Source organism: Haemorhous mexicanus, chromosome 2 (assembly GCF_027477595.1).
Source record: "Haemorhous mexicanus isolate bHaeMex1 chromosome 2, bHaeMex1.pri, whole genome shotgun sequence".
NCBI lineage: Eukaryota > Metazoa > Chordata > Aves > Passeriformes > Fringillidae > Haemorhous > Haemorhous mexicanus.
Window position 1 is genome coordinate 51,621,330 of NC_082342.1, and position 19,094 is coordinate 51,640,423.

Below are 19,094 nucleotides of genomic sequence, written 5' to 3' on the forward strand. Positions count from 1 at the left end.
TCCTGAGGCCTGTGGGATTTGCAGTCTCCTTCTCATTGCCTTGTGTCTTGTTTTTCTCTATACCAGAACATTTTCTGCTGGAGCACACATGCATCACTGAACCAAAGGACTTACTGGGTTTTTTGTGGTCTGGTCTTCGGGCTCTTTTTTTTTTTTTAATCCAGTTCATATTCAGTATCACTCCAATTACGGAAATGAAGAACATTTTTAAAACAATAAGCGATGACTTCCTGTACAAACAATATCAACTTTCCTGATTCGGATTCTGTGTTTGTAAATAGCAACTATTTGTTCTCATCTGCAGCATGCTAAGACATGGGAAACAGGCACCTTGGTGATCCACATGGAGCTAATATGGGAAATGGACTGACACAACGTCCTGTCACAGGAAACAATACAAGACTAGGAGGGACCCAAATTTCACAAATGTTTATTTCCTAAACAGCCACAAATTAATGCAAAGTAAAACTAAAATCAAGAAAGAGAATTTTCACAGAGGATTTTGTTACCCCCATCTCAACCCCACTTGAGTGAGATAATTAAATTTCATGCATGTTTACAGAAACAGTGGCTCTTAGTAAGAGACAGGTAGAAAAGAGACAGGGATAATGAGATAGCATAGAGAAAGAAAATACTTTTTCTAATGCACACTCATCAGAAAGGGTGAGTTTTGGTACTCAGTATCTTGTTTCTTTCTAACTTACTCAATAATTCTTCCTGAAACTGCAAAGTCTTGGAAGACTAATGGACCTTTCTCCACCTTAGGGCAGAGTGACACTTCCAACAGGCATTAAATTAGCAGTTACCTTGCAGCCTCCCTCATTATCCATCGTTTTCCCTGAGTTTCAGGTGTGCTTCCTGGGACACAATTAACACTTCAATCTTAAGAAATTGGTTTTCCATCAAAATGATTGCCAAATTCAGAAAATTAACATGCCAGAGAGGTCTAAGGTTAATACAGGTTTGTTCCTTAAACATTTTATTTCTTTTTTGGCAATTAAGGTAGGAGGTGTTCTAAAATCTAGCCACTTCTTCAACAGTGACATCAAGATTTGTGACTGAATGTCCTTGAAAAACCAACAAAACCAAGACACTCAGACAGCCTTCTTTAAATAATTAGCAGGGATGGAAGGACAGGGGCTGGCGTGGGACTGTCCTAAAACAATTTCCACAACGGTACGTTTCTTTTCTATCACCATGGGAATTCTGCAGATAACCTTGGTTGACAATCATCTGAGTGAAGGTGCCTTTTAAATGCAGGGAAGCCACATACAAGTTGGGAAGCAGTTAGAAGACTGGTTGTGTCTCTCATTTGTAAAAATTTAGGATCCAGAAAAATTAACTCTTCAAACAGGTAAGGGACAAAGAGAATGCAAAGGCACCCCTTGTATGGTAAAGTCAGTTTAGCAGAGAGGTCCTTCTCATGTGGTGAATGGAGAGGACTTGTAGGTAGGTCTCAGGGATGATATCCAAGGTGGGAGGTTCAAGAAGGTCCCGTGATGGGAAACTTGCAAAAGGCATCCGAGGAAATTGTACATTTCCCTAGGCTGCAGGCCGCTGTTCACTAAATGGATACCCTATTTTGGCTATTCTTCCATGGATGCATCTGTTGCTGGATTTACAGAGAATTATATTAAAAGAACTGGGTGATGAAAACACTCTGCAGCCTATTTCAGATGAAGGAAAGTAGGATGAAAAGCATGAACAGCCAATAGTGCTCAGTAAAGCAACACAGAGTAGTGGGGAGAGCTATCTTATTTTCTATCAGTGTAGTGAGACATCCACTTCATTCTGCTTTTTCACAGCGCCAGTCTCACTCTTCATATCACAAAATGAAAACAAAGGCTAATTCACTCTGATGTGAACTCATTAGATGCAGCAGACCCAGAATTTGGAAAACTTCCAGTTGCACGTTCTCTGTAACATGGGCTTTCAAAACCTGTGAGCCCTGAAATACTACAGAAATCTATTAATATTACTCTGCAAAAATAAGGAAAAACTAAAGTATTAATTAAATCCCTAAAGTATCTATAATTTGTTCTTTTATTGTTGTGTCTATTGAATTCAAATCTTCTCAGAAGTGTCTGATTAATACCCTGGAAGGAAGCAGGATCAGAAAGAAATTTCTTTTATAGTCTAACTGACCTAATTCCAGCACTTCCCATACATTACACAATACTTGTTTTCTGAACACAACTCTGTGTTTAATTTGATTCCATTTATTCTAGATTTTTTCAATCTGTGTGACATGGATCACAGAGGTTATTTTAAAATATGACTTCACATGCAAATAGTAATTTTCTGCAGCATGAGGCAAGTCAGTGGTCCGACAGACAGCTTTAGCATCCTTCAGCTGCCTTGAAATCACATCACATCACATCATATAGGATACAGTTTCTGATACCTATTTCACATATTCACTTGTAGTCTACTTCCATCTGGACTCCTGTTTTCTCTAGGCAAATGGTTGGATTGGGTCTTTCTCTTGCTTCATTTTTTTTTTTTAACTGATAAAGGGTTACCATTTGTATTTGCAAGTTCTGAGAAAGAAGATTTTATATATTAATTGGCAAATTAACATTATGCAAGGCCGAAAATGTCATTCAAAACTCAGCCCCAGCTGAACTGCCTTACTTTTCCACTTTGCTGTATTGCAGAGCAAGTACCAGGAAGTGTTAAAAAAACTGAATCTTACCGTTAATAAATACATAGACTGTAGATTCCTTCTTCTTTTTTGCTGGACTTGTGGGGTATTTGCAGCTATAATTTCCAGTGTCACTTGCTTGAGTTCTGCTCAAGGTCAGACTGCTGCAGGACTGCTTCCCATTCCTTCCACAGGCATATTTAATTACTTTCAGCCTTTTGCTATCCTTGCTAAGAGTTTCAGGCAAAGACCATGAATGAACCATTTCCCCCCTGCAAACACAGATAAGGAAGCAGAAACAATTATGCTGGGCTGCAATTATATAGCTCCAGTTCCCAAGCTTTCTTTTTTATTATATCAGGCTATTTATGGGGTTCTCTTTTATCTTGTTTTCCAAAAACAACAACAGAAACAACAAAGAACTATTAAACAATTGCCATTGAAGTTCACTCCCCACCTTTCCCCACAACACAAGGTTTAATTTTTTTTCTAATTTCAGTTACAAAAAAAAGAAAGTGTCAGGTGTATGAAGTCCCTGCCAAATTATCATAATCCAACTCAGTTGGTTACCTGCAGGTGAGATTTAAAGTCTGGCCGGCTTGAACAACGTGCTGTATGCCATTTATACTCAGCTCAGGAACTTTTAGTTTTGATCCTGAACTAGATCCTAGAAAAACAAACAAAAAAACCAAAGCATTAACAAAGTCAAATAATTCTGCTTCCAGTCCACTCACATTTATGCTGTTATACTGGAAAGGAAAAGAAAAGAAAACCGTGCCTCTCTCATCACACACTCTCTTCCTTTGAGCAAAGTCCTGTTGCCCTGACTCAGGACTCAACCTTCCAGCAGCATTACTCAGGAAAGAAATAGAATTGAAAGCTATCAGTCAATGACTTTGCTCCCAAGTTTTTCACTGAGCATATCATGAAGAAACTTGAGGACCTCATGGATCCACATCTAACCAAGGAAGTGTGCCCCCAGCACCACTGGCTGCGTTTCCTCAGGAAACACGGCCATGGCAGCCCCGTCAATGGGAAGGGTAAATTCAGCCACTCCCATGGCAAGAGCCATGTACTGAATCCTAAGATACCGAAATCCCACTCCAACAACTTGCTGCAAAGCTGAAACTGATGTGGAAGAAGTGAAATGCATTAAGGCTCTTCCCTTTCTGGCTGAAGGTCACAGCACTCTTACTTATGGTCCCTCACCAGCTGCAGACTTCCTGACAACAAAGTAGCATCAAAAGGTGGACCTTTACAGTAAATTTTGAGAACAAGATCAAGACACCTTCCAAATGAGATTTGCTGCTTGTTTGAGAAAGCAAGCATGTTGTTGTGGCAGACCATTCTGGCATAAGTGAAAGCCTTGGTGTCAGTATAACACGAGTTGGCTTAGGACAGTTGAAAATATCCAGGTGGGCTTTGTGAAGTCTACGTGGAGGCATTTTTAAGAAAACCCATGGTCAGAAAACCAGAAGAGCATGAGATCTTCCCTCTCATCAAGTCAGGAGGTGCTGGCTGGAAAGACATAATGATTTATCTTTGCCCTATAATAGGCTGTGGCCACAAAAGCTTTCATGGCAAGCTGACAGAAGAACATGCCTTAGGGAAGAGCCAATGCTTGATCCATCCCGCTGCCCTTGCACTGACAGCAAAATGTTCCAGAAGCTGGGAACACAATGTAAAAATATTTCAAAACAGTTAAAAGTTGAAAACCAGTTGTAGTCTAATCAGAACTCAAGTGTAATTTGTAAATACTTCACTGTTGAGAGAGCAAGAGCAACTACCCCAAATCACTTTACTCCAAGAGAAAGTATTACCTTGTCAACATATGGGAGAAACCCCGTCTCATAGTAAAGGATAATGCAGATTTTTCTCCTAGAACTCAGTCAAGTAGAGTTTTAGCTTAGCTATTTTAAGTCCTTCCAAGAGGTCCCTGCACAGCCAAGTATGAACAGCTGTATGCACCAAACATAGTAGAAACACATGAACCTTTCTTGGGGCTACATATCGCCAAATGGAAAAGCCTCCCGCTTTTGTTGACTAGAGAAGGAACTTTTGGACACCAGCTCTGCTGAGACTGGTGACTAAAATTTAGATGTATAAACACATCAAAGCCAATGGCTGCTCCAAATTCAGGAGCTTTCTTTTTAGCCCTGGATATCTTACTTAAGATGTGGCTCCAGTAGTTTTCGATATATTCCATCATCTGTGCCAATTCAAAACAAGATTTAAAGGGTACACTTGAATATAGACATAAATAAAATTATAGCTTACTTGCACAAGCTGCAAGCAAGGGCATAACAACTTTTCAGAATAAAGAGATCTTCTGGACTGCACTTCAAATAACACCATAGATTTGGATGGTGAGATTGTACATATACACTGACTTCCTCTGCAATTTGTCTAGACAATCATATTTCTAACTAGAAATTAATATATTCTGGCAGCTGGTAAGAGGGGACAAAAATGGTGTAGCAAATCTCCGAAGAAGTAATTGTTATGTGATATGCATTGCAAACATACACTTCTCATGCCTGCCCTTTAGGAATCTCAACTCTGAAGAGCTGGTTCCCCCAAAGTGTGCTCTGTGCTTTTATGGGATAGTCTCCCATAGATGCTTACAGTCTATGAGTCTTCTCATTCACCATTCTGCAACAATGCCTATGAGGCTAATCACTGAGAAATTGAGATAAGATGTTACAACAGCCTAGGCAGCTGCTTGGAGAGCAACCCAGGCACTCTGGTTGAGAGGGTTTGTCAACATCCTCTAGCTAAACAATCTGATGGTTTTGTGAAACTCCCACATTCTCTCATTTCATTTGCATTCCTCTTGTCATCCCAGAATTGAAGGGTCAGATGCTCTCCCAAGAAGGCAGAGTTTATATCCAGCTTTACGAATCTTGGTTTTTACTTCGGGGAAAAGTTGACCTCAATCTTCCCTGAACTGCTCCTTATTTGAGGCTCTGGAAAAACTGAAAGCATGCAACAGTGTTTACAAGCAGTTCAATATGTATGAAAAAAACATCAGTGATGGTCTGCCAGAGGAAACCATTGGGATCAAAGCCCAGTTGCTAGACCTGCAACACTCAGCCTAGTTGCTAGAGAGCAACATGTAGGTTGCTTCCTGTGTAAAACTGGTGAGAAAGTGGAAAAATCCATGTGAGTGACAGGTGTTGACAGCAAGACAGGAGAGTGAGTTGGCAGTGCCTGGTCATGCCTGCTCTGCTGAGCGCTTGGCTTTGCTCAGCACTGGCGCTGCACCATGGCCAGGAGCAAAGCTAGTCCTGCAGCACCTTGCCCACGTCTGACCCATGCTGAGACCAGGACACCAGCCCTGGGAATGTGGGCTGCTGCTGTTTTCAAAGTCTGCCAGAGGTGAGGAGCAAGAAACCATCATAAACGTTACAAGATTTTTTTCTTCCTAACTTTACAATATAAACAAAGACATGAAAACCGTAAGATCTAACTTATTTGAAGCATATGAAACAAGTCAGCCTGGAAGCCTGAAGGTCAGATCTGCCTCAGAGTTACTAAAATCAAAGAAAAAAACATAACAAAACCACCCACCTTTTTACCCCATCTTGTAGGCAAAAAAGAAACCCAAATATACTGGACACATACTCAAGCTTTTGTCCTTTTACACATTTTACTTATGTCTAAAAGACAGCACAGTATTTATAAATATTGTGTGTGAGATCTTAAGGAGTGCTTAGTGCTTGTCTAACTCTGCTCCCATTGACACAAGCCAGCATTTCATCATTGATTTCAAGTACATTTTAGCCACTTAACTCCAGTAGTTAATTGTATTCACATTCAAGACGTAATGTCAGTGTATTTGGGAAGAGATACAAGCCTGGTTATATATTCATTTATTTAGTTTTTTCACTGACAAAAAGCTGAGGTCTTATTTCAAGCCAATATTGTTGCTTTTACAAGTATGGGACACAATGCTTTTACCAGCAAGATGCTATGTCTTGAAGAAAAATAGCTTTATTTGACATCCTATCTATTCATGGGTCATTAGCTTCCTTACGTTTTTAAATGCTTCAAAACCAATGCAGAGTACAAATGCAATAGAGTTTGACGTGTTTACCAGGAAAGAAAAAGGAAGGAGAATAGCAGGGAAATTCCTACTGTCAATATTTAGAAGCAGATTATGCCTTCTATGTACCTTCTGTGGGCATTTTACTTGACACTGTCTTTTCTGAAGGGTCATGGCTCAACAGGACACATTCACTTATCATTGTGCCTGTCACTAAGCGACCATCAGCAGCCTACCCTCACACTGACCTACATTGAGGGGTGCAGCTCCCTTTCATGTGACAACAAGAGAACTAATTAATCCTGATAACTGAGGACTCTCCTCCCATGGGGAAAGGGTGGTTTTTTCGGACGCATTTTATTTGTTATGGAAGGCTTATTAGATGCATGTGAATGTCAGTCAATGGGGTTGCTTAATTAATGAGCAAATGTTAATTTAGATTGCAAAAGTTAGCCATTCTAAGCAAAGTAAGGGGAGGACAAATATTTTTTTTATAAAAGCAGAGAGCAATCCGTGATTTTCAAGGGAAAAAAAAAAGACAGTTTTCTTCCGTTAACTTCTGCGCCCACAAAAAAAGCTGATCCTCTTCCGAATTAAGTAAATAAAAATATGAATTATCTGATAGCCAAAAACCCCTCTGATCACAAGTCATGAAAAAAGATAAAATAAATGAACATGCATGTATTTTTCCAAAATGATATGTGTTCAGCTCTATAGACAAACGAGTAGCCATGCACGCATGATGAACCTTTCACTGATTTCTGCTAAATCCTGGATTCTCTTAAAAATGGTAGATTGGCTGAACTCAAAATTGGGACCATGATCTGGGTTATTATTCCCATTGCAATTTTCCCAGTTTCTACTTTTAAATTTCTTTTCATACATAGAAAATTTCTGCTACCTTTGACTAAAGAAAGGAAATCCAAAAGCTAGCTTTAAAACTAAGCTTAAAAAATTACAATATTAGAAATTATTATTAACTTCCTTGAAGTTAACCAGTTTGATGACTTTCTAACATCTTTTCCATATTTTGGGGCTGTGACTCTCTTCCAGCCACTCCTGTTATCCTCAGCATGTTGACTAATCTTTTTTTCACCTGCACTATGAGAGGTGAAGGAGATTCATCAGTTTATCTTTGCAACTTCAGTGTGTACAAAGAATCTGACCTTCTGGGTTTAAAGTGCCATCTGTGGGCAATAAAGTTATCCATCATGAAGTAATTGTTTCAGTCACTGTTGGATTTGCACATGTTTTACCCCTTGTGAAACATAACTAAGCCTTTGAGGGTTTTACTATGAAATATAATTTCCTCCTGATTCAATCATTCAGTGAAAATGTACTTTGTAGAGGACACTCCTGCGCTGGAAAGAGAGGGCAGGTTATTTCCTAACAGGGTCTCCACCTCTCTGTGATGCTTAAAACATTGGTCATTCAGTTCAGATGCAGCCCAGGACTTTCGCTTCTGGGCACTTCCCTATGAGTCATTCCACTGAAGGATATGGGAATGTCCACATGTGTACAACTAAAAAGCAATTGCAGAATCCAGACAAAATGCAAAGGAACACAACAGTACCCAGTGGGCTGACCTTCAGTATGTCTCCAGTGAAAATGAGCTGACTCTGCCTTGCAGCAGCGCCTTAACCAGAACATGGCCACTAGCTAACCTCAAATGCAGTACATGGCTTTACTCCATTCCATAAGAAAAGCTGGGATATCAGTAGTTTTCTTTATTTCAGAGCTATTCTTGACAAGCTATTGTATTACCGTTTTTTTAAAAGGTTCTTCAATCCCTTCTGTAAGTAAATATAACTATTTTTTTGGTCAAACAGTTGTACCTACCCAAAATAATTGCAATTACATTATTACACCAATTCACTCTATTAAAGGAGAAAAAGGTGTATATATAGAGAAGAAAAACTCATGGTCAACTCTTAAAAGATACTTAAAGTTTCAATTTACATCTGACTATATGAAGAAGTCCGGACCAACAGGTCCTTCTAGTTTAATCAACACTGAGTCTCTCTTCTGCATTAATACTTGCATTTATAAAGGCAGGGGAACTTTTAGGGAGAGTTGTCTTAAAACTTGTGTGGTGAATGGAAAAGAAAATTTTGTTTTCCTGTTCGATGTGTAACTGTCTGGCCTGGTCCTGCCGCAGAACTAGAGGGAGAAGGGAGCACCCTGGATAATGAAGCTTTCTGCTTCTGTGAGTGCTGGCGGCTAGGATGAACTGCTGCTGGAAGGAGACACTCTTCTATCCCCACAACATCACTAGCCCTCTTCTCATCTGTCACCTGAGTTTCTGATGCCCAGCTACGGGCAAAGAAGGCAGCACAGACTGTTTTCTTGCTCCTAGGAGTAAAAGCACCCTCTCCATTGCCTGCACTTGGTAACAGCCTCCAGAAAAGACCTACAGTGCCAAAGCATGGGCCACCCTGAGACTGAAACTGGTATCTCCAGGTCTTTCAGATGTCATCTAAGTTCCCATTCTAAAGGAAACCTCACACTACCTAATTTCACAGCATTTCTCTGAAATAATTGCAAACTTCATACCTGAAGCCTGCAGAAGAGAAACTAGGGCAGCTTAACTGTGAGAGAGCAAGGAGCTGTGACTTTGTCCCAGGCTGACATTGACAATGGTCCAGATGAGCAAACTCATAATCTGAAGCTTCAAATGTAACCATTATTTCTATTGAAGCAGAAATCTGCAGGCCAATTAAGAGCCATGGGGATTTACAAGTGTTAATAGACATAGGTCCCTGGACTCAGAGGCAGTTTTGTACTTGTTTCCTGTTGGCTCCCATGCAAAGAGAAGCCCCATGTGTGCTGGTTCACAGCTGGCAGACAGAAACACCCTCAGGGTAGGAGCAACAGCTCAAGCTGTATCACCCCTTAACAGAGCCATCACTTGCACATATCCCTGTGGTGTCTGAAACTTTCCTCTCTTTTGCATTCAAGACCAAGAAAATTACTTGATACTATTTACTTACTGAGTATACATAGGGGCACAAAAATTACCAGCTCATTGGTTCATCCCTTTCAGGTCCAAAAGAGACATTCCATTCACCTAGTCTGATGTTTTGCAACACATGCCAAGTGATTTCTGGATCAAATGCTTACGTTTGATCAATCTCAATTATAATGTAAGAATTTAAAATACTATTAGAACATAGCAGCCAGCCAAAAAAAAAAAAAAGATAGGATAATGGATGGCAAAGGATGGCAAAGCTAGACTGCCTTATGATACACACCATAGTAAAGTCTGAACAGCATAAGGTTGGTAACAGTATGTTAAATGATTTCTGGGCAGACTAAAAGCCTTGATCATGACTCCATGCAGTGAAACTAAAATCAGTCAGTAGGGAAAATGGATGTGCAACTGCCCAAAACAGGCCTTCACGGGCATAGAAAGGTAAAAGGTATTTGAACAAGTGTATCCCTTCCTTTCTAGTTCTAGATCTCAGAGCAAGTTATAATTTATTTACTCTTTATTCATTTGCTGTTCCTAGATGACTATACACACTGGTGTAAGATTAAATGTTATAGAGCCAAAGCTAAAAAGAATGCAATAGTTCTGTTCTTCATTAACACTTGTGAGCAGTCCACACTGTCATGCCAATATGGCAAATAGCTGCAAACATAAACAAATAAATATTTCTCCAACAACTGCCAAACATTGTGCCAGCATTTGCCCTAGTTAAATCAGGTTGGTTTTGTAGAAGTTTGTGGTGAAGTCTTTCTAGCAAAGAGCAGGGAGGGGCTGTTAATTAAAAAAATTAGATGTAGAAATTAAACAACCTGAAACCTCAGACAGTTATTTGACATAAATCTCATGCCAGTTACTACCAATTGAAATTATTGACATTTCCCATCATACCTGGGCAACCAAGGCCATGCAGTTCCATGTTTTGTGCCCCACAAGACCCACTTGAAGGCACTTGCTTCACAAGCTCATCAGAAGTTTGTGCCTTGTTTGCCCTACTCTCAGGAGGTAAATTCCATGCATGAGCATAGGCACTTGATAAAATGCCAATGAAAAATAAATTTCAGTATTTAACAGCCAAAGATCTGAGAGAAAAATAATCTTGGTTTCCTGTTGTATCCATCAAATTTTAATATCTCTAGAAATATAGGATCTGGAATGAGCATCTTGGCCACTATCTAGACTGATGAAGGTGCTCATTTCATCAGCTATATAAGGAGGACATATTTACAGAGAAGAAATAATACCAGCCACAACAACAAACTTTTTCTTTCCCACTGAGCACATGGAATTGAAAATGGATATCCAAATGCACAGTCTGACCCCTCCATTATGAACCCTTGTGGGACCACTTTGGTAAACCACACCAGGAAGGCCAAGACAAACATACACGTGAAGTGTGTTGAGAAAAGAAGAGAAATACCACAGTTGTGCCCACCTTAGTCTGGTCTCCACTCCAACGGAGTAAATGCCCATATTAAAAACAAAACAGGTCAGCTGAGGCTGGTAACACCAGAGCTAGCAACACTTCTACAGCCACATTCAGCACAAATCCATGTGGCTTTCATACGCCTCCACCTTGATGTGCCTGTCCTGGCCCCTGCATGGAGATCTTGCTCAGGCCATTCTCATCTGGAGAAACGATTGTGACTCTGTCGTTTGCCCAGCCAAAGGGATGCCATGTGATCAGCCAGTGGCACTCACCCAGGGGTGTCATTTCATGCCTCCCCACAAAATTCAGCTTGTGCTGCTCACACAGTGTAGAGAGCCCCATCCAGACTATGCCTGTGAGTCACCAGATCTACCTACTGACATGTGTCAGCAGCCACAGTGCCTCTGCTCTAATCCCACCGTGACAGATCCTAGCACATAATGGCCAGTTCAATATTCTTCCCATTAATAAAAAGAAAAGTTTATCCCATTAATAAATGAATAGAAAAGTATCAATATGGTATAAAGAGAAAGCAAGTACACTAAAATTGACACAAAAACAATTTAGAAATCCTAGGCATTTAGGTATATATTTTCTTGGCCAAACTAAATTTCTTTACTAGTTGGATACTTTAAATTTGTAACAGATTAGCTGTCAGGACAAATGAAGCAATATAATAGGACTGAATTGGAAGACTTTTCATAAAGACAGGCAAACTGCCTCCCTGCCAGTAATCTACCTGCTCAGCCAGCAGCACAAGCCTGTCAAATTCATCTGGGGCTGTAGTAATCACTAAGCTGTAAGCACAGAAACAGATGAGGAACTGTGTAAAAGAAAATGTGAAGAAAAGTTGAAGGAGTTACACTTTGCTGAAGGTAATTATTTCCATTGTTACAGCTGCACTGTCCTATAATGCTGCAAGACAAACAGAAGAGTCAGGAACCAATTTTCCATCCACCCCACTTAAACCTATGAAGCAGAGCTATAAGTAAAGCCCCTGGGTTTAGAACAAGAGCGAGTAAATAATACAGTGCAACAATTTAGAATAGAGAGGTGAGAGGAACTGGAGCAGTCTGCACAGAGGAATCCCTTGCACTGGCTTAGGAGCAAAACCCACTTTGCTGTTAAATGACATCTAAAGCGCCCAGTCTAAGGAGGTAGATGCACGTGCAGAAATCTTCTGGTAAGATTGCCTATAGCTCAATTACACTGGGAAATGATAATCATTCATACTCATAAAATAGATTAGGATGACTGTCAATTGCAGCACTGCATGAGACAAAGAAAGGTGCCCCAAACACTTTCAGCACAACAGAACAAAAAAGTTCTATCTTACATAGTTTATTGTGATTTATTTCCACTATGTAATATCCACTTGCATGAACATAGAAAACAACTAAATTTACTTTCCTTGACCTTCAATCCCATGGTTTCTTATGAAATGCTATTGGATTTTAAATCATACAACCAAAAAAAAAAAAATTCCCTCTTAAGAATGTTATCAGATAACTGCTTCCTGCAAGGCTTCGTGAACCTTTCCTGAAGATGAGATGCTGGACACCACTAAAGACATGACAAGAGGCTAAAAAAGCCCTTGTCTGATCCAGGATGGCAACTCTCACGCTTCTGTTAACATTAGTCTATGGTGATCCTGATGAGAGGTTTTTCCATAGAGGAATGACAATGGGAACAAAAGGGGTGAATTCCTTCACTCTGTGTCAAGGAAGAATCCCACAGGAAGGACGCTTAAGTGAGCTATGTGAAATTGTGAAATTCCTCTCATGAAATGCCCTCACACTCATCCCTTTTTGCTCCCCACGCACTAAGCAGGGGGTCTGTTCCCAGAGCACAGGCTTCCTGAGAGAACATCTGAGGAGCAGAGACATCTGCTCACAGGTCCCTGGCTCTCAAGGACCACTGTGCCCTGCCTGCTTCACCTGCTTCCAGCCATGGAGTGGGAATAATGGCCCCACATTGAAATCCTAGAAGCAGTTTCCCTCTAGCCCCTTGCTCATCCTTCAGCTGCTCCAACAGCAAAGAGAACCTTGTTTCAAGGCCATAACTCCAAAAGAAGGAATACAGCTTACAAAGAAGTTGCATTGCACAAGTCCTTAGTGTCACATACCAGTGACTGCTGGAGAAGCAGCCCCACCACCCAGAAAAGTCATGCCAAGAGAAATTGGTGTCAACAGCACCTCACTGAATTGTGCTCTAAATTTGTTACAGGGGTGACTTAACATTGTGGATATGGATCAACTGTGATTTGAGGGGAAAACAAGAAAGAGAGTAAAACCAGCTCACCATGAACATGAACCTTTTGCTTCAGCATTAACACTAGACAAACCAAAGTCTGAGAAAGATGATTAATGAATCAATTAACTATTGCACAAACATCTATAACGGTCTTAAATACACTGATGCACCACATCAAGCTAAATCATCCTCCTCTTCATCTTTACTCTGGGACATCTCCACTCACTGTGCCACACAAAAAACACCTCAAATGCAAACATGACTTAATGCAGAAGTAACAGTCATCCACATTCCCTGTCCAAATTTCTCCATACAGCTCAATGGCTCAAGACTTCAGTTTCAGACAAAAGTACCTTTGAAATCTATAGGTTCAAATCTCTTAGCCCTCACTGTTGCTTAATTCCATCATGAGTTCATTCTGCTGGTCACACAGGCATGATATTATGCCATGCCTGGCTTTGGAGAGAACACTAATGAGTGCATTTTCACTTTTCCAGCTCCTGCTTGCACCCTAGCTCTTTCTTATGAGCATCGGGATTTATGCAGTACTGATCTTCAACCACAGGAGAATGAAACTGGACTTCTGAAGCTCAGTAAGAGAAAACTATATGGGCACCTCCCTGACAATCACTGGACCAATTTTAGGATGAGCAGTTCCCCATGATGCATCAAGAAGTCAGACCATTCACAGCTGAGGATGCTTGGGAGAGGTTGCTTCCCAGCTGCAGGAATACGTGTAGTGAGGATGCATCACAAGGGCAAAGAGAGAAGAGCCTGGTTCTGTCTGTGGGTAGAATTCATGCACAAATATATAGAGAAATGTTTCTCTACATTCTCACAAATATTGGTAGAGGGGAAAAAAGAGACTGCTGGGGGCAGGGATGAGATCTAAAGATGAAGCATGTCATTGGAGGGAGCGGTTTGCTTCTTGAAGGTCTCATACCAACAGGAGAGACTTGTCTCCAAGAGCAGAGGTGACTGTGATTGGGCATTTCATGCAAAACCTAGTCTTGCAGCACTCTTGCTTTCCATTCCCTCTGGGCCTGCAGCAGGAAGTCCCAAACACTGACTCTGGGGGATTCAAAGGAACAATTTTGCTGCTGAAGTCCCACCACAGCCCCTCTGGACACAGACTTCTGAAACACCGAACCTTAACCCTCATCTGCTCCTGCCAAGCTTCTTCCTTTCCCAATCAGCTGGACATGAAAACTAGCAAGCTGATAAACAGTGTGCTGGAAGTTTCCAAACCACATGAAAGTGTAAGGACTTATCAACTGTCCTGCAAATGTGGACAATTTCCATTTGTCCTATACACCCACACAGTGTGGCAGGCTACTGGTTTCAGTCTTTGAAGCATCTGACAAAAAATAGCTTGTTTGTTATTGTTTGGATGCAAAAAAAAAAAAAAAAACAACACCACCAAAAAACCTCTCAAATCTCCTCAAAGGCAAATTTTTAGGGTTCTAAATATATTGGGTGCTTCTAGACATGAAGATCTTTACTACAGCACAGGCCAAGTCCAAGTTACCTGACACAAAGTGTAAATCTAGAAGATGCTTGCTCTGGATTTACACCAGCTGTAAGAAACTGAAATCTAGCTTTGTGTAGAACACATGAGAAAAACACCTGTCTGGTAAAATATCAGTTAGCTCTGTAAGTGATTTTCTTTGCCTATGTCAGAAAGTTTGATGCTTTAACCCCATATACACCATATATTTTTTAAAAATCTCTGTTAAATAGCAGTTCCTAACTCTTCTCCTTTATGTGAATACAGTTTGGAATTTTTTAGGGAGCTTCATTTCTATGAAGGTCCAGAAGTGGGAAAGCTAATTTTTCTCAACTTTGTTAAGAACTGCAGCCCTTATCCCAAACTGGACCATTCCACCTGTGTCATTGCTTCAGCAAGTACTCAAATCAAATCGAAACCTTAACATATGAGCTTCTATCTGAACAGAACTTTCAGAGAAGGCAGGTTTCTTATTGCAAGAAATTAACCTCAGCACTGATTAGATTTGACCTGGAATTTCTTCCTTCACTTTTTTCAGCTGGCCATGAAGTTGGAAAAGTCCCCTGGGGATTTTGATGTTCTAGTTGCTACTGAAATAACTGAGATCATATAGTGCTGCTCACAGATGAGACTGTAATAGAGTCCAACACCTTCTAACTGCAAATTGTGAGGTTCCACTTCTGTGTGGAAAGCCGGAAATACAGCTAAACCATCAGTTTATGTTTCTGGAAACACGGCACATAAGCCTTGATCCAGGCTGCACACATGTTTTCAGGGTTTGAACACAGTCTTTCAAAATCCCAAATGCTAGTGATTAAAATTATAGTAATACTATAGTAATAATTATAATTATAGTAATAAAGTTGAGGACTGGGAGATTGAACTTAATACAGCAACCACATATTCATGTTGACCGTTATGTGTACAGTCATTAGCAAGCCTATGCAATCCAATTTGTGGAATAAATAATTATAAGATATAACTAAAACATATGTGAGTTCTATGAAAACCCAGAAAAAAAGTATTGTTCTTTCCCAAGTTAACCAAAATATGTGTGTCACAAGAGAGCTGAAGAGCCCAACACTCACATGTCTAATGAATTTAATTTCTTAATCTCATTTTCCAAATGGGTACTCTCAAAGCTTGTAGGCTGTTGTTTTTGGGAATTTTAAATTATTAAGTAGACTTATATGGGCTTCAAGACCTCCTTCTGTCTCCTCCTTGTGGAGGTCATTTTAGGTTCTTTCTGAACCACTGACTATTTCTCCCCTAGAACCTGCCAGTAAATGGAAGCTCAGCAGGCACCTGCAGGGACTGAATTACAAGAGGGCATCAGTGATGAATTGCATTTCATCAAGAGCACTGGAAATGGAAAGTGCTGGGCAGCCTGAGTAAGAAATGCAGGTAAATAAGCAGTGAAGGAGGGTGAAATGGGAGGAACACCACAGAGAGATGTATGGTACAAAACATCCCACCACTTCAACAATAACTTTAAAACTTTCCATGCAAACGCAACTATGGAGAGTTCTGCCAGTGGCCCAGAAGAAGCATGATCAACCTATTTGAGATGTCCAAACAAAGCTGAGCAAGAATACCCCTCTAGAAAACAGACCAAAAAAAAAAAAAAAAAACAAGAAAGCCAATGAGTCTGAAAACATTTAAATTCTGATTTGAGCACAATCTCTTCTACATGGGGAGGGTATGAATTTCCAGCAAAATTGTTGTAAGGGCACCCAGCCAAACTAGAGAAGAAACTTTCCAATGCCTACAGCATCCGACCTGGCCATCAGGATGTTTGTCCCCAGCACCCAGAGCCCCAGGTTGTCCCCTAAGCAAGCCAAGCTTTTCCCACCGGGACTGGTCTAGGGTGTACATGAACAGGAAGGTGAACCAGGGTCTTTCTCACAACCCCTGGCTCACAAAGTCCACCCTCTCCCTGGGCAGAGGGCTTGCCATGATCTGCACAATGGAAAACCTTTCCGACAGGAAAGAGGAAGCCAGTCCCCTGGCGGAGCTGGTCACTGCAGGAGCCCATGTAGGAGCAGGACGCCGAAGTTCAGACTCAAGCTGTGAAGGAAGCCTGGCAAGGATCTGAATCCACATTTCCTGTATCCAGGGTGGGTGTCCCATGCCTGTCCCTATTTCATCTTGGGCATAAGAACCTCCTAGGCAGAGACAAATAATGTGGGGAAATTAGCACTTTCCTGGGGAAAGGAAAGAGGAAAAAAAAAATGTAGAAGAATACCTATGTATCTGTATCAAAGCTGATGAATCAGCACTTCCCGAGCAGGAAAAAGTCTCGTCGGAGCGGCCCCGCCAGCTCTCCTCCTGGGCAGCCTCAGGCAGCGGGACCTCTCCCGTGGGCTCAGCGGCGCGGAGCAGACCGAGCCCGCGGCCACCAGCGCCGCTGACCGCAGGAACGCTGGCCACGACGGCTGTCCCGCGGGGAGCTCGGCTTTTCGCTTCCCCACCCGGGGTTTGTTCTCGCTCCCCGCCGGCCCCTTACTGCCGAGCGCCGTCCCCGCGGAGCGGCCCGCGGCCGCGCGCGCTGTCCCGGGCCGGGACTGGAGGAGGGAGCGCCGGTCCGCCCCTCTCCGCTGGGCATGCCCGCAGGACAGCTACCCTGCCGAGCGGCGAGCCCACGCGGGACCGGCCTTTGCCCGGCCACCACGCACCCCTGCTCTCCCAGCCACACAACGCTGGGACGCACTGCCCACCGCGGCGCTCCGGCCCACGGGGACTGGCTCTTGGCTCAAAGCAAAATAAAACTCGGTTAAGAACATCAAATCTGCAATGATTCATCCCCATCATTGCGGGATGCAGGCACCAGAGAGCAGCTCCATCCCACTCTCCAGTAAGACCCTGCAGCCAGCCCCGCAGGGAGCGCCACCGGTGCTCCGCCGACCTGCTCGGGCGGGAGGCAGCAGAGCCTCGATTTTTGCGAAGAAAAGGTGCACCTTTGCCGCTTCACGGACAGAGCTGGGACACTTGAAAACCAAGTGCTGAGGAAAGAAGCGTGCCTTGCAGCCAAGACATGCTCTCGTTCCGTGATGCACCGGTTGGGACAACTCCCGACGATGTATGGCGATCCCCTGTGCCCGTGAGAGGCTGGCCTCCACGCCACCACGGTTTTGCTGGTGGAGGAGCGGCACCACGGCTCCGCACGGCCGGACTCTCCGGGGAGCTGCTCCCGGGACACGCCGATGGGGATCCGGAGCATAACGACAGCTTGGGGTTGCGGCGTTTCTCCGCTCCCTGAAAAGCAGGGATCACTTCCCCGGCCCTGCCCAGAGGAAAGGGGCGAAGGGGAGGCAGGTGCCCGCCGGCTCCATCCGACAAGTGGGGTGCGGCGGGACCGGTCAGGGGCGCGGGAGGCGCAGCTGACGAGGCACATCACTAGGGACCCGTCGCGGAGAGCTCGGCGCAGAACGGGGTCTGACCGGGGCAGCGCGAACCAGCGGTCCCTTACCTGCGAGCAGGAGGGCGGCTCCCAGCAGCACGGTCCCTGAGAGCAGCTGGCGGGGCATGGTCCTGCCTGCGGGAACGCAGGGCTTTCTCCCTGCCGACGGCGGCGAGGCAGGGGAAGAGGCGCCGGCTGGGCTCCGACGGGCTCTCCTCGGTCCCGGGCGCTTCCCGCGATGGAAGAGATAACGGCAAAGCGAGGGGCGGAATCCGCATCCAGCAGCACCCGAATCCTACCCGCCCGCCCCGGCCCGGCCCGGCCCGACCTGCGGAAACGGAGTATCCGCTGCGGGCCGCCCTGCCAGCTTCACCTCCCGCGGGCATCAGATACCCGCCAGCCCCAGCCTCGCTGATTTATAACTTCTCCACCCCTCGCCGCGCACCCCTCCGCCCCCCCCGCCCACATCCTCCGCCAGGAGCACGCCCTCCCCGGGACGCGTCCCCCGCCCGCCCGCCCGTCCGCCCGTCCGTCCGTCGGCGGGCATGGTGTCGCTGCCCCGCGGGTCTCCCAGTCCCGGCCGCCCCTGGCCCCCAGGGATTTGACCGTGCCGTCCCGCTGGAGCCCGGGTCTGGGCTGCTTCCAGGCGCCGCGGCCGCAGCTCTGCCGGGGCGGGCAGCGGGACTCGTCCCTCGCACGTCGTCAGGCTCTTCTAGGGAGGGCGTGAAGCGGACTTGCGATTCCTGGACTAAATGCTGAGCGGTGGGGTCCCGGTCCTGCGGAGACCCTCTCCTACTCAGCAGGAAAACCTTGGCAGCGCCGTGTCCAGC

The 19,094-nt window shown here is 43.7% G+C and overlaps 1 protein-coding gene across 1 annotated transcript in view; it reads right to left on the bottom strand.

The window, feature by feature from the left end:
• Positions 1-18,654, bottom strand: part of FLT1 (fms related receptor tyrosine kinase 1) — a 108,613-nt gene extending 89,959 nt beyond the window's left edge. The window contains exons 1-3 of the mRNA XM_059838805.1: positions 18,334-18,654; positions 3,215-3,311; positions 2,696-2,916 (exon numbers count right to left, since the gene is read on the bottom strand). Coding sequence (XP_059694788.1) covers positions 2,696-2,916; positions 3,215-3,311; positions 18,334-18,391 — 376 coding nt within the window. The 5' untranslated portion in view covers positions 18,392-18,654. The remainder of the gene's footprint in view (positions 1-2,695; positions 2,917-3,214; positions 3,312-18,333) is intronic.
• Positions 18,655-19,094: the final 440 nt, after the last annotated feature.